The sequence below is a fragment of the Rhipicephalus sanguineus genome, chromosome 4 (genome assembly GCF_013339695.2).
Source record: "Rhipicephalus sanguineus isolate Rsan-2018 chromosome 4, BIME_Rsan_1.4, whole genome shotgun sequence".
Taxonomy (NCBI): Eukaryota; Metazoa; Arthropoda; class Arachnida; order Ixodida; family Ixodidae; genus Rhipicephalus; species Rhipicephalus sanguineus.
In genome coordinates, this window is record NC_051179.1 from 31,045,991 (window position 1) to 31,056,506 (window position 10,516).

Sequence of the window (10,516 nt, forward strand, 5' to 3'; positions counted from 1 at the left end):
TGACAGTAGATCAGGCGCTTATCCACCACTGACCGGAGCCACACTAACATGTACACATTTGCTTATTCCGACTGCCTGATTTCCCCCTGTTAATACCGTCCCCAAAACTGATTCGTTTACGCCTTCGCTGCTTGACGCGTTTGCAGGAGACTGCGACAGTTACTTACGGCTGCCTGAGAAGGCGTTTGCAAAGTATCCAACGAAGTTCCACTGCCCGAAATCTAGCGCGGAGCCTCTGCAAACGCTCCACCTGTACACGTTGAAATACCTTCACTATACACCAGCGCAGTGCAATAATTGCACCGAGCTCGAGCACAGTGAAACGTTTCAGTATCATCCGGGTATCGAGTAGGCTGAGACAAATATGATCAAGCGTTTATGGTTGCAACGCAGTACGTCGAGGACCTCCCTATTACGTAATCGATTTATTAGATCACAATGGAAATGTTCCCAGAGTAACACCAGTTTTCCAGGACATTCGAAGAGTGCCAGCACTCGTGTATATCAATCAAGTGTTTGCTAGGATATGCATGCAATATGCATGTGCGCGTAAGTTGGAAGAAAATAGATGGAGCGGGAAGAAATAAAGGGGGGGGGGGGAGGCTGGCATGAGTGAATACTCTTACAACATAGAAACGTTTCACAAAAATAAAGGCATTGTTATTCAAATTCGTCGAAGACGCCGCCGCAATGGCTAGCGCTCGGCGCTAGCGGAGAGGCGCCTGCAGACGTTGAGGCCCTTCACTGTGCAGGCGGCCATGGCAGAGACTGCTTCATTAAGCGGCACCATGGGACGCCAGCTGTCGGAGGACGGGGTGTAGCGCTCCACCTCCGCTGTGGTGCCCGTGCCTGAGGTTAGTCGGGAGCAGAAAGGAGGAGCGAGTATTTGTTATGCGAAGGAGCTATAAATAAAAGAGCTGAATCCATATAATGGAAGTATTATTATTATTATTATTATTATTATTATTATTAGTAGTAGTAGTAGTAGTAGTAGTAGTAGTAGTAGTAGTAGTAGTAGTAGTAGTAGTAGTAGTAGTAGTAGTAGTAGTAGTAGTAGTAGTAGTAGTATACAGAGCGTGTTAACCACTTTGCACATTTATATATGGCGGAAAAACTGCATGACCTTACAAAGATCGACGCAAGGGCGAATCTTTGAACGAGATAGCAACAAATTGGAATATTACACGAAGTAAGAGTTGCAGCGAACTTCACTAGGATCCGATACGTCATAATTACGAAACGCTGGCATAAGGGAATACAACCGCTCCAGGGAGCGAAGCGGTTTTCTTGCTGTCTGCCGCTTCAATGCGAAGTAAGCGGTCAGAACACAGCACATTTAACGGTATATGCCGTCTTTTGAGCCCCCTTACCGGCCCCCCTTCACGCTCCTTCATCCGACGGAGCCGGCCGGCGCGCTTCTCTCTGCTTGAGCCACGCCAGTATGCAGCCTCGGCAAGCTATCGACTTCACATAGAACAAACAACGCCCAGGGCGATGTTATCGATTCGAATTTTATACGGGAGACCACGGCGACGGCAACAACCAAAATTCGCCTCCAGGGGCCATATAATTTCCATCGCAATACATTTCTACGGTATACGATTCTCTCAATATGCACCGCATCAAAGACGATGACGCATCAATACGGTGACGCGTCAAAGGCGGTGAGTAGTGACTCACCGTCGAAGCCGCCGATGACGTACAAATCGCCGTCGAACAGTGCTGCCGCGAAGGTGCTGCGGCCGATCCTCATGGAACACGCAAAGCGCCACACAAGCGGCTCGTCTTCGTCTCCGCTGCACACAACTAGGAACGGGCAACGAAAAAGTCACTCCGGTAATCGGGAATTCGCTTTGAAGGGTTACCGCTATTTATAATGGCAGAACAGAAACATCAGGTCGTGCGCAGCGCCCGTAGTGTCAAACTTCCTTTTTACACGTGACTACAGTTCTACAGTTCCTGTTCCTACAGTTCTTCCCTTTTCAATAGGTCGCTATATTTAGTGTTCTGTTGAATTGCTTAACAAAGCAAGAATAATTTAACTCATGAAGCAGCGAAATTGCGTAAACCGTTCCAATCACAAAGTTGTAGAACAGTTTGCAAAACGCCCATTCGGAGTTTCCAGCTTCCTATCTATTAAATATGAGTGTTTTTATGCTTACTGTGGATGCTCGCGAAATACAAAACATATATTACGTGACATGCTCGCTAGCGCACAGTGATTGCGGTGAATTGCTGTCAGCCAATCGCGAGGCCGAGCACATGAATATGGCGGACCACTCGAAACCAACACTTTTTTAAATTCAAACATGCAAGAGACCTTGTTGTAACAATAAACCGCCATATTATGACAACTACAGACACTTTGTAACAATATGTCAAGCTTACAAACTTCGTACTCATTTCGGCATGTTATGCTATTTTTTCACGTGAGGTAGAAGAAGCGACCAAACTCTAGAGAAACCGATGACGTTCGGTCGGCATACCTGAGCTTAGCCGTCGGCGGCCGTCGTATCCACCGATTACGTAGATGCGACCGCCGAGCACCGCCATCTGGTGGCTGCAGCGTGGACTTGGCAGCTGCTTCACCAGGCACCACGTGTCGTGGCAGGGCGTGTAAACTTCCACACTGGTCAGCACCTTCTGACCATTGAAGCCGCCGCTCACGTATATCCTGCCTGCGAAAAGGGGCAACAATATCGGTTGTGTCGTGGTGTTGTTTGTGCTGTAAGATATCGTTCGCAATACGCCACCGTCAATGCTAGTATAGTAGAACTACTACCTTACACAGTAATGCACAGTTGCAAAGAAGAGAAAGATTAGCTGAAGTAACTTGTGGCCGGAGCGACGAAATCACGACAAGCCTTCACGCCACGCTGTTCTCGAGCGCGCCAATATCGAGAGTGCCAAGCACATTCTATTTCCTAATGCACGGGTGGCCGGTAGAAAGCGCCCCCGTCTTAAAGCCCGCCTGTCAGATAACGTATCATGTGTTAGTTTAGGGCATAACGAAGCGCTACCGTGGCTGCGCACATGGATCTGTTTGCTTTTGTATTTCTTTTTGGACTAGCGCTGCGGCAAGATGTGTTTTTATCTCAATTTCGGCAAACAATTTGGTGACCGAGCTTTCGAAATTCGGGCTTTACCATGGGTTGGTTTCTGCCGGCCACTTCCGCTTGGGCACATGGAATGTGCTTGAAACCCTCGCTATCAGCGCGCTTGGGAATAGCGCCGTGTGTCGCGATTGCACGGCTTCGCGCAAAAGTCACTTGTGCTTATCACTTTTTTTCAATTTCTACTGTACATGTTCGGCAGCACTGCGTTGTCGTAACTTGCCTTTAAAGGCGCAAGCGGCTCCGTCGCTTCGCCTCCTCTTCATGGCGGACACCAGGGTCCACTGGTTGGAGCGGGGGTTGTAACGCTCCACGGAGGCGGTGCGCTCGCCGGCTGCGTGACAAAGGATCATAACTACGAATACTTCACTCGCACAACATTGTTTGTGTTTTTGAGTCCGTCCTTGTGTGCAAACGCTAGAACGAGGAGCATGCGCCAGTGGCTCAGGTGGCAGTCTTGCACAACGCCAAGGTCAGTACCCAACGTGAGGCACCCCTGCTGTCAAACGAGGCCACATGGCCATGCGAGCCTATGTCACTATTACCAATTCCTGGGGAAAGTGCCAGTTATGGCCAGGAAATTAGGCCAAAATATCTGGTAATGTGAAAAACCGGGCGAATTCGTGATGCATGATGAACCACGGCCTAACAACTGAGACGAGGACGATAAGATGGACGAACATAAATCTGGTGGAACAAAAAGACGACGAAATATATGGTTTCCTAGATATAGGTAGAACTTTTCGCGAGAGTTGGTTAGGAGTACAATCTCAGCCGCCATGCATAGGCTTCTATAAGAAGTATTCCCTCTTTGCACTCCGCGGGTGTCTGCACGCACCGTTGCGGCCTCCGACGGCGTACACGTAGTCTTCTAGGGCCACGGCGGAGACGTAGCCTCTCGCGATGTTCATTGTTGAACAACTCTGCCACGTGCAGCTCTCGATGTCAAAGCAGTCGCAAGAGCGCAGGTACGAGGCCTCCCGCATGCCACCTACCACGTACAGCCGATTGCGCAGCAAAGCCACGCCGTGGTACGCCCTGCAGAAAAAGTATGTGACCCTGCTTACTGTGGCTATCTCGCCCGAGGTTTTCTTTCAAGATGGGAAACATTCAGTGATAGCGCCACTTTAGTACATCGGTTGATATAAATTGGACACAGAACAATTGTAAAGTGAGATCGAATCCATTTATCAAAAATTACCCATCCACGTGGATATAGCACACAATTCCGAAATAAGATACTTGAAGTGTCCTTCTCCGCAAAAGCATTATTCACAGTTAAACGCTAACGCGTGTCGCAGGCGTGCAAAACGACACGGTCATTGCTACGCAGTTAATAGAAGTTAAATTTTTGGGACCGCACCGGAGGTCAGCGCATCTCAGAGGCTCTGCGATCTTGCGTTTATAATCATGAGATTATCCATTCAATGCTGGATTAATATACCAGCTCTCACATTTGTAGAGTCTATTGGAAAAAGTGGCAGCAGTCAAACGCGCCCCCTTTGGAATCGCAATTCAGGGAAGCTCCTTCTCATCTGCGTCTTCCACCCATTGCCCCCATGCACACGACTCGAGGTATCATCCTGGGAACAGGGCATGATGTGCACGATGCCCGCGATCATTGCTGACCGAGCCTGTCTCAGAGCCATTCCCTTAACTACCTGTCATGAGAAATTAAGTGGAAACGAGATATGAATCAAGGGACCGCAAGTGGAGACCAAAAGTGAACTGATATGCATCTCCCGCGGATGCAGAAAACCAGCACGGCGTTTGACTAACGTCATTTCCGTGACAGAAATGACGTTGGTAAATTCTTGCTGGAGCCAGGCATGCAACGCGTTTGTGTCAAAAACGAAACGGTGACCGCTGGTATGGCCGACTCTGGTGAATACTGCGAAACGTTGTACTGGCGAACAAAGACACGGAGAGAATAAGAAGAGACACGCCGGCGTTGTGTGCCTGCGTACTGTGTACATGCGTAATGGTGGTGGTGTGTGCATGCGTAATGTGTGCGTGCCAAGCTTGCCTGGGCTTGAATCCTTGCATGTGATTCATGAGCCATCGTCCGGCCCTGGCGTCGTACGTCTCGATGGTGTCACGCTCGCGGCCTTCGCTCCAGCCGCCCACCACGAACAGCATCTGGTACGGCATGCGCGGCAGCCATCGCTCGGGGTTCCGCGCAACGCCGCAGCTCTCGCACTGAAGCTGCGGGAGCGATGCCGCTGTGGAAAATGATTATATAGTAATGCGAGCAAGAGTTTATTAACCACGTGTTTTAGAAAACGTTTTTGCCTCGTTGCCTCAGACATAGTATAAAGTACCGTCTGTTACCCTTAGCAACCCTTAGCGCAACGCAGCGCTAAGGGTTGCGCGTATCGCCGAAGCGCTTGTAGTCAAGCTATTTGAAGAAATCAGTTTTAAGCTAAAAGGACAAAACTGGGGCTTGATTAGGGGGGGGGGGGGGAGGGCACCGTGGTGCGAGAAGTATTTAAACAATTTTCACAGCCTTGGTTCTCTCGCTTGCACCTAAATCGAATTACGCGTCTGTTTTTAGCATTTCACCCCCATAGAAATTCGGCCGCCGTGGCCGGCAATCAGACCCGCGTCCTCGAGCTGAACGGCGCAACACCTTAGCCGCTAAGCTGCCATTTCGGGTAAATGAAACCGTCGATAATATATTTTTAAATAGGAAACTCGGGCCGAATTCACAAAACATTCGATTCGATAGGTGCTTTTCGCCATTAGCTATAGCCAGTTTCGCTAATGACGCGTCCACTTTTCTTCAGAACAACTCTAGCGCGGGACGTTTCCGCAAAGTCGGGCCCTGCTTTTCCCATGTGTATCGTCACCAATTGGAGCTGTCCACAGTTGGAAAGCAGTGCGCACTCGACACGGTAAACAAATTTCAGGCTCACGTCTTCTGGGAGCAGCGGCGGCCGCGATGTCACCGTTGTTGCTGTCTCCGTGGCCTTCGTCAGAAGGGATCGCCGCTTGCGCTTGCAGGCATCGGTGGGCAGCGTACTGCACCAGAAGCAGCGGGCTGGGCGAGCACAAGCAGGGGCCCTGCCGCTGAGCTTCCCACACAACCTCGTTGTAGGCGCGGCTGCACGCCAGCGTCGGATGCGAACGGCAGAAGTCTTCCAGCGCCCTGCCAACGGTGATGCATTGCGGTTGAGTAAACACCTGACACCCCTATCGCCATCATGCGCAAAAATTCAGATGCCCTTACACCATCGGGAAAATGGAGGCAAGGGAATCTTGACGTGTGCGCGCGTGACGTACTATATTTCTTTCTATAGCATTGCGCAATGTCCCCTCCCGTTTCCTTCCTTCATACCGGGAATTGACCTTCCCTTCAATTGCTGCAGGCAACAATAACAATCATGCGTTCATATCAAGCAACAATGAAATGCGGCACCATGAAATGTGTCACCTCGATAAAAGGTCAAATTGCCATCAGAAACGGCTGATCACCAACAAAGCCATGATCTAGAGAGCATCAGTCATTGTATAACGGCGCATACAAATACCATTATGATCGACGCTCCTTCGAGGTCCGCATTTCTGTGCGCTTTCCGGCCTGCCCGAGATTATTCGACAATCGCCGAGCGCACTCTCCGCTAGCGTTGTATTTTACTTGCTTGTACAGTGAGTAGTTGCACTGTCTGGGCGCAAGTTCTCCCAATAAAGAGTTTTCTCTTTAACAGTCTGACTGCCACACGTCCACCGTCACAACCACGTGACAGTATGTAACGATACCACTCTCTCCACCAAAATGAAGTCTTGCACAGACATTAATAATCTGGTATCTTCTCGGCGTTACGTTTCGCGCATTTCACGCTGTGAGCAGTCGCTCCAGCATTGGCCACCACTTACAGTGACCTGCAGAGGCCGACCCGGACGGACTGCAGAAGCCTGGACAGATCGGCACCTGCCTCATCCGCGCAGACGTTTCTAGACGAGGACCAGCGCACAATAGCGTGCAGCAGGTCCTCCTCGTCGCGTACGTTCAGCTCGTTCGAGGTAAGCAGTTCGACGAGCAGCGCTTCGGAGACGTCCGGGAACTCGTCACTCGTACGCCACACCTGCGTTGAACGTATAGCGTTGATGCATTCGTGCTCCCAAAATATACCCTCCGAGTTAATTACTGGAGTTTAAGGGGCGAAAACCACGGTGTCATAACGAGGCTCTCCGTAGTGCAGAACTCCGGATTCATTTCGACGCCTCGGTGTTTTTTACTTCGCACATAAATCTAAATGCACCAGCGTTCTCGCATTCGGCCCCCATCGAAATATTGCCGCCGTAGCCGGCAAAAGAATCCTCGAGCTTAGCAGCGTGACACCTTACCTGCTAAACTAACACGGCGGGTAGTACCCGAGTTATGCAATACTTCATGCAATTTAGTGAACACCTTTGCCTTCCGAATCCGTACTAAGCAAAGAGTGGTGCACTTTCCACGGCATTTTGAGACGGTCACTGACCCACTGTTACCTATGTAGGACCGTCAGTTATACAGGCCGCTTGCTCGTTCGCGCTCAAATTAAGTATTACACAGGCAGGTATTTTTGTCGGCTTTATTTTTAATAGGAGATTAATAGGTGCTAAATTTATGCTGCCTGTGCGCGAAACTCCAGCCTCAACTAGCAAGCGGTTTAGTAGTGAAACTTAGACCCACTCGCCTGGTCGAAGTGCTCCCGCACGTAGCTGAGCACTACTCGGCTGAAGTTTGGGCAGTGGTACCACTGTGCCAAGGCGGCCATGCCGAGGCAGTTCTCGATGCTCAGGTTGCGCAGCATGTACTGCAGGCACAGGTTGCGCGCCTCGTCCATGAGGAGCATGTCTGCTGCAGCGAAGACGTCGGTCACGTTGTCTTCACTGAGACCGAGCTACAGCAGCATAGGGGAGAAACACGACCGGTTACGAGGTTGACGCTTCTCAGAGTGCTATGTTAAGGCGAAAGACTTAGATGCCTCATCAAGTGCGAAAATTGACAGTCGGCGTCAACACGATTGATGTGAAAATCATCACTTGATGACGTCACCATATTACATCATAATAACGTCTCATATCGCCAAAAATTTGAAACGTCATCATGAAGTCACTATGACGTCATCGCATGGCGTCATCGCTTAGTGAAACGTGGGCCGTTCACAAAGGCAGTACAAAAGCAGGTAAGTACAGGAAGCCTGCAATGCCTCCGATCCTGGAGGCGCTGCAATACTACGTTAGGCGCAGAAAGCTTTCGGAGGGGTGGGGTGGGACAGGAGCAATACATCGACTGAGAAAAATAAAAGAAATGTGGCTTCGACCCCAGGTCGTCTTAGGGGAACCCATAAGGGACTCCGAGATTTTTTTTCATGTGTTCGTGGCGGTTGAGAACACGAACTCAGGTCAAGATGAAACGCGTTATTGGGTGAACTTGTGCCCAGAAAAAAACAGAAGTGACACACTAGGTGCAACGATATAGTCCAGCGCAATCGTCGGTCGTCAGTAATCTGATCGTGAGTGATTCGCGTCGGCTTTTATACGTACCTGATCGAACCTTTCGTCGTTATCGCTGGTGCTAACCTCAGACCGAGAAAAAAACTCACTGCTCCCGTCCTGCGCGCAAACTCATCGACACATCCTACAAAAATCAGGAAGAGAGGAAGAGAAAGAGAAATTCTTGGCGAAAAAAATTTTTTGGCGCTACGGGAGTCGAACCCGCGTATCCGTCATCCGAAGGCGAGCGTATTAACCAGTCGGCTATCCAGGCACGCTAGCAGAGCATAGCATAGTCTTGTATAGTATAGTATGCTAGGAGGTGCGAAAGGGAAGTCAGGGTCAGGAGGAGAGATGTGAGGGTTAAGAGGAGGGAAAAGAGGAGGGGAGAGGGTGAAGCGTAGCACAGCCATGTAATAGTATAGCAAGGGGTGGGAAAGGGAAGTGAGGGGGAGGGGGAGGTAAACGAGAAGGGGAAGGCCACCAGCACCGCTGTTTCCTCAGTCTTCGCCCCACTAATGCGTAAATGCCCCATTGTTTTTTTTTTTTTGCACTTCACCTAATCTCACGCGCATGAGTCAAGTTCCAAATGGCGTGATTTCTTTTTTGAAATGTAAGGATTGAGTTTTTCAGGCAGTGGGAAATTGCTTCGTCATGTTTTGGTTACTACGCACACCTCTATTATCGATAATAATGACAATCGCGATGGAGTGACCATAATCACTAAGACGATGCTGATGCTGATTAGTGACAATAGGCACGCGCATGTTTCACCATTACGGTGTGCGAAGTTCCGCCGCAACGCCCCCAACTCTTCTCAACCCCCTGCCACTGAGGCCCGTACGACCACAACGCAGTGCAAAGACGTGGTATAAGGGGCGCGGCCGACCCCCTTCTCCGTACCCCCCCCCTTCCACTGTGCGCACAGCGATGTGGGTCACGTTAAGTCAAGTTTCCAACCTATATCGATACACACTGCAGGGGCACCAACTCGCGTACCGCCTCGATTGTTTCATGGTTGGTCGGCTCACCCTGTTCGAATAATAGTAAGCGAGCAGCGCGTCCATCGTGGAAGCCGTGACGTTGTGCAGCACGACGTCGCACTGGCCCCCGTAGTCGACGGAGAAGAGGGCCTGAAAGACGGGGCTCAGCGAGCACAGGAAGCCGCGGTGGGCCCTGAACTCGCCGCCGTCGGCAGTGCGAATCACGCAGTCGCGTGAAAGGCTGTCGGCCTCAAGGGAGGACAACTGGTCATTCGGGGGACCTTCGGACATGGCGGCCGGATGATCGAGCAGACTTGTCTTGTCTTGTCTTGTCGCCTAGATCTTGGCACATACCCACAAGGGGGATTGGCCACACTGTACTTTATAATGTAAATGGTTTACACGACGCTGGCTAAAAAATAAAAAAGGAGAAAAATTAGATAAGAACTATAATAACATTCCTTACAGAAAAAAAAAAAAAGGTTCTCAATCCAGAACGAACGCGAGCGTGGCACGCGGCACGAGCGTCACGTGGAGATCGCCGCATCGTCTTCGTCTAACTCGCGAATACAAATTGTCACGAGAAAAAGAAAGACAGCTTCACTTCGGACGAAACGCAAACAAATAAAGAAAAAAGATTGTCACAGGTGGATCCTACGCTTCTGTGTGAATCAATGGTAGGCGATAATGACAATGAAAGAGTTTTTTATTGTACTTATAAATTGGGGTGGGCTCGCTAAGCTTTGTTTCGTGTTCCTCAGTTCATCACTTGTCTGTACCTAAACACGCATCGCTGAGTGAGGGCGGATGATATGATAATGATAATGATGATCCAGTGCATGACCACTAAGGGCATAGACCAGGAATCCGGCGGCAGGGGGCATTTGATAAGGTTGTATTAGATAGGGCGGGACATAAAATCTACAATAAAATAAAATA

General features: G+C 49.9%; 2 protein-coding genes across 2 annotated transcripts; both read right to left on the reverse strand.

The window, feature by feature from the left end:
• Positions 1 to 642: 642 nt before the first annotated feature.
• On the reverse strand, positions 643 to 4,156 carry LOC125758023 (kelch-like protein 10). The gene is made up of 5 exons (XM_049414526.1): positions 3,952 to 4,156; positions 3,333 to 3,447; positions 2,487 to 2,674; positions 1,681 to 1,806; positions 643 to 849 (listed from the first exon to the last, which is right to left on the reverse strand). The coding sequence occupies exons 1-5, from the start codon at positions 4,097 to 4,099 to the stop codon at positions 695 to 697; spliced, it is 732 nt and encodes a 243-aa protein (XP_049270483.1). The 5' UTR covers positions 4,100 to 4,156; the 3' UTR covers positions 643 to 694.
• Positions 4,157 to 4,958: 802 nt separating this feature from the next.
• LOC119391118 (kelch-like protein 10) lies at positions 4,959 to 9,868 on the reverse strand. Its single transcript, XM_049415156.1, has 6 exons — positions 9,626 to 9,868; positions 7,793 to 7,999; positions 6,990 to 7,198; positions 6,029 to 6,261; positions 5,140 to 5,335; positions 4,959 to 5,019 (listed from the first exon to the last, which is right to left on the reverse strand). The coding sequence occupies exons 1-6, from the start codon at positions 9,866 to 9,868 to the stop codon at positions 4,959 to 4,961; spliced, it is 1,149 nt and encodes a 382-aa protein (XP_049271113.1).
• Between the last annotated feature and the right edge of the window lie 648 nt (positions 9,869 to 10,516).

Excerpts from the sequence above, each read along its gene's own strand:
- LOC125758023 (XM_049414526.1), bottom strand. The coding sequence starts at position 4,099 with ATGCGGGAGGCCTCGTACCTGCGCTCTTGCGACTGCTTTGACATCGAG. Across the intron at positions 3,448-3,951 it reads CGCCGTCGGAGGCCGCAACG|CCGGCGAGCGCACCGCCTCC; the intron begins GTGCGTGCAGAC and ends TTTGTCACGCAG. Across the intron at positions 1,807-2,486 it reads CCGCCGACGGCTAAGCTCAG|TTGTGTGCAGCGGAGACGAA; the intron begins GTATGCCGACCG and ends GCCCGTTCCTAG.
- LOC119391118 (XM_049415156.1), bottom strand. The coding sequence starts at position 9,868 with ATGTCCGAAGGTCCCCCGAATGACCAGTTGTCCTCCCTTGAGGCCGAC. Across the intron at positions 8,000-9,625 it reads CTTACTATTATTCGAACAGG|CTCGGTCTCAGTGAAGACAA; the intron begins GTGAGCCGACCA and ends ATGCTGCTGTAG. Across the intron at positions 5,020-5,139 it reads ATGCAAGGATTCAAGCCCAG|TACAACGTTTCGCAGTATTC; the intron begins GCAAGCTTGGCA and ends TTTGTTCGCCAG.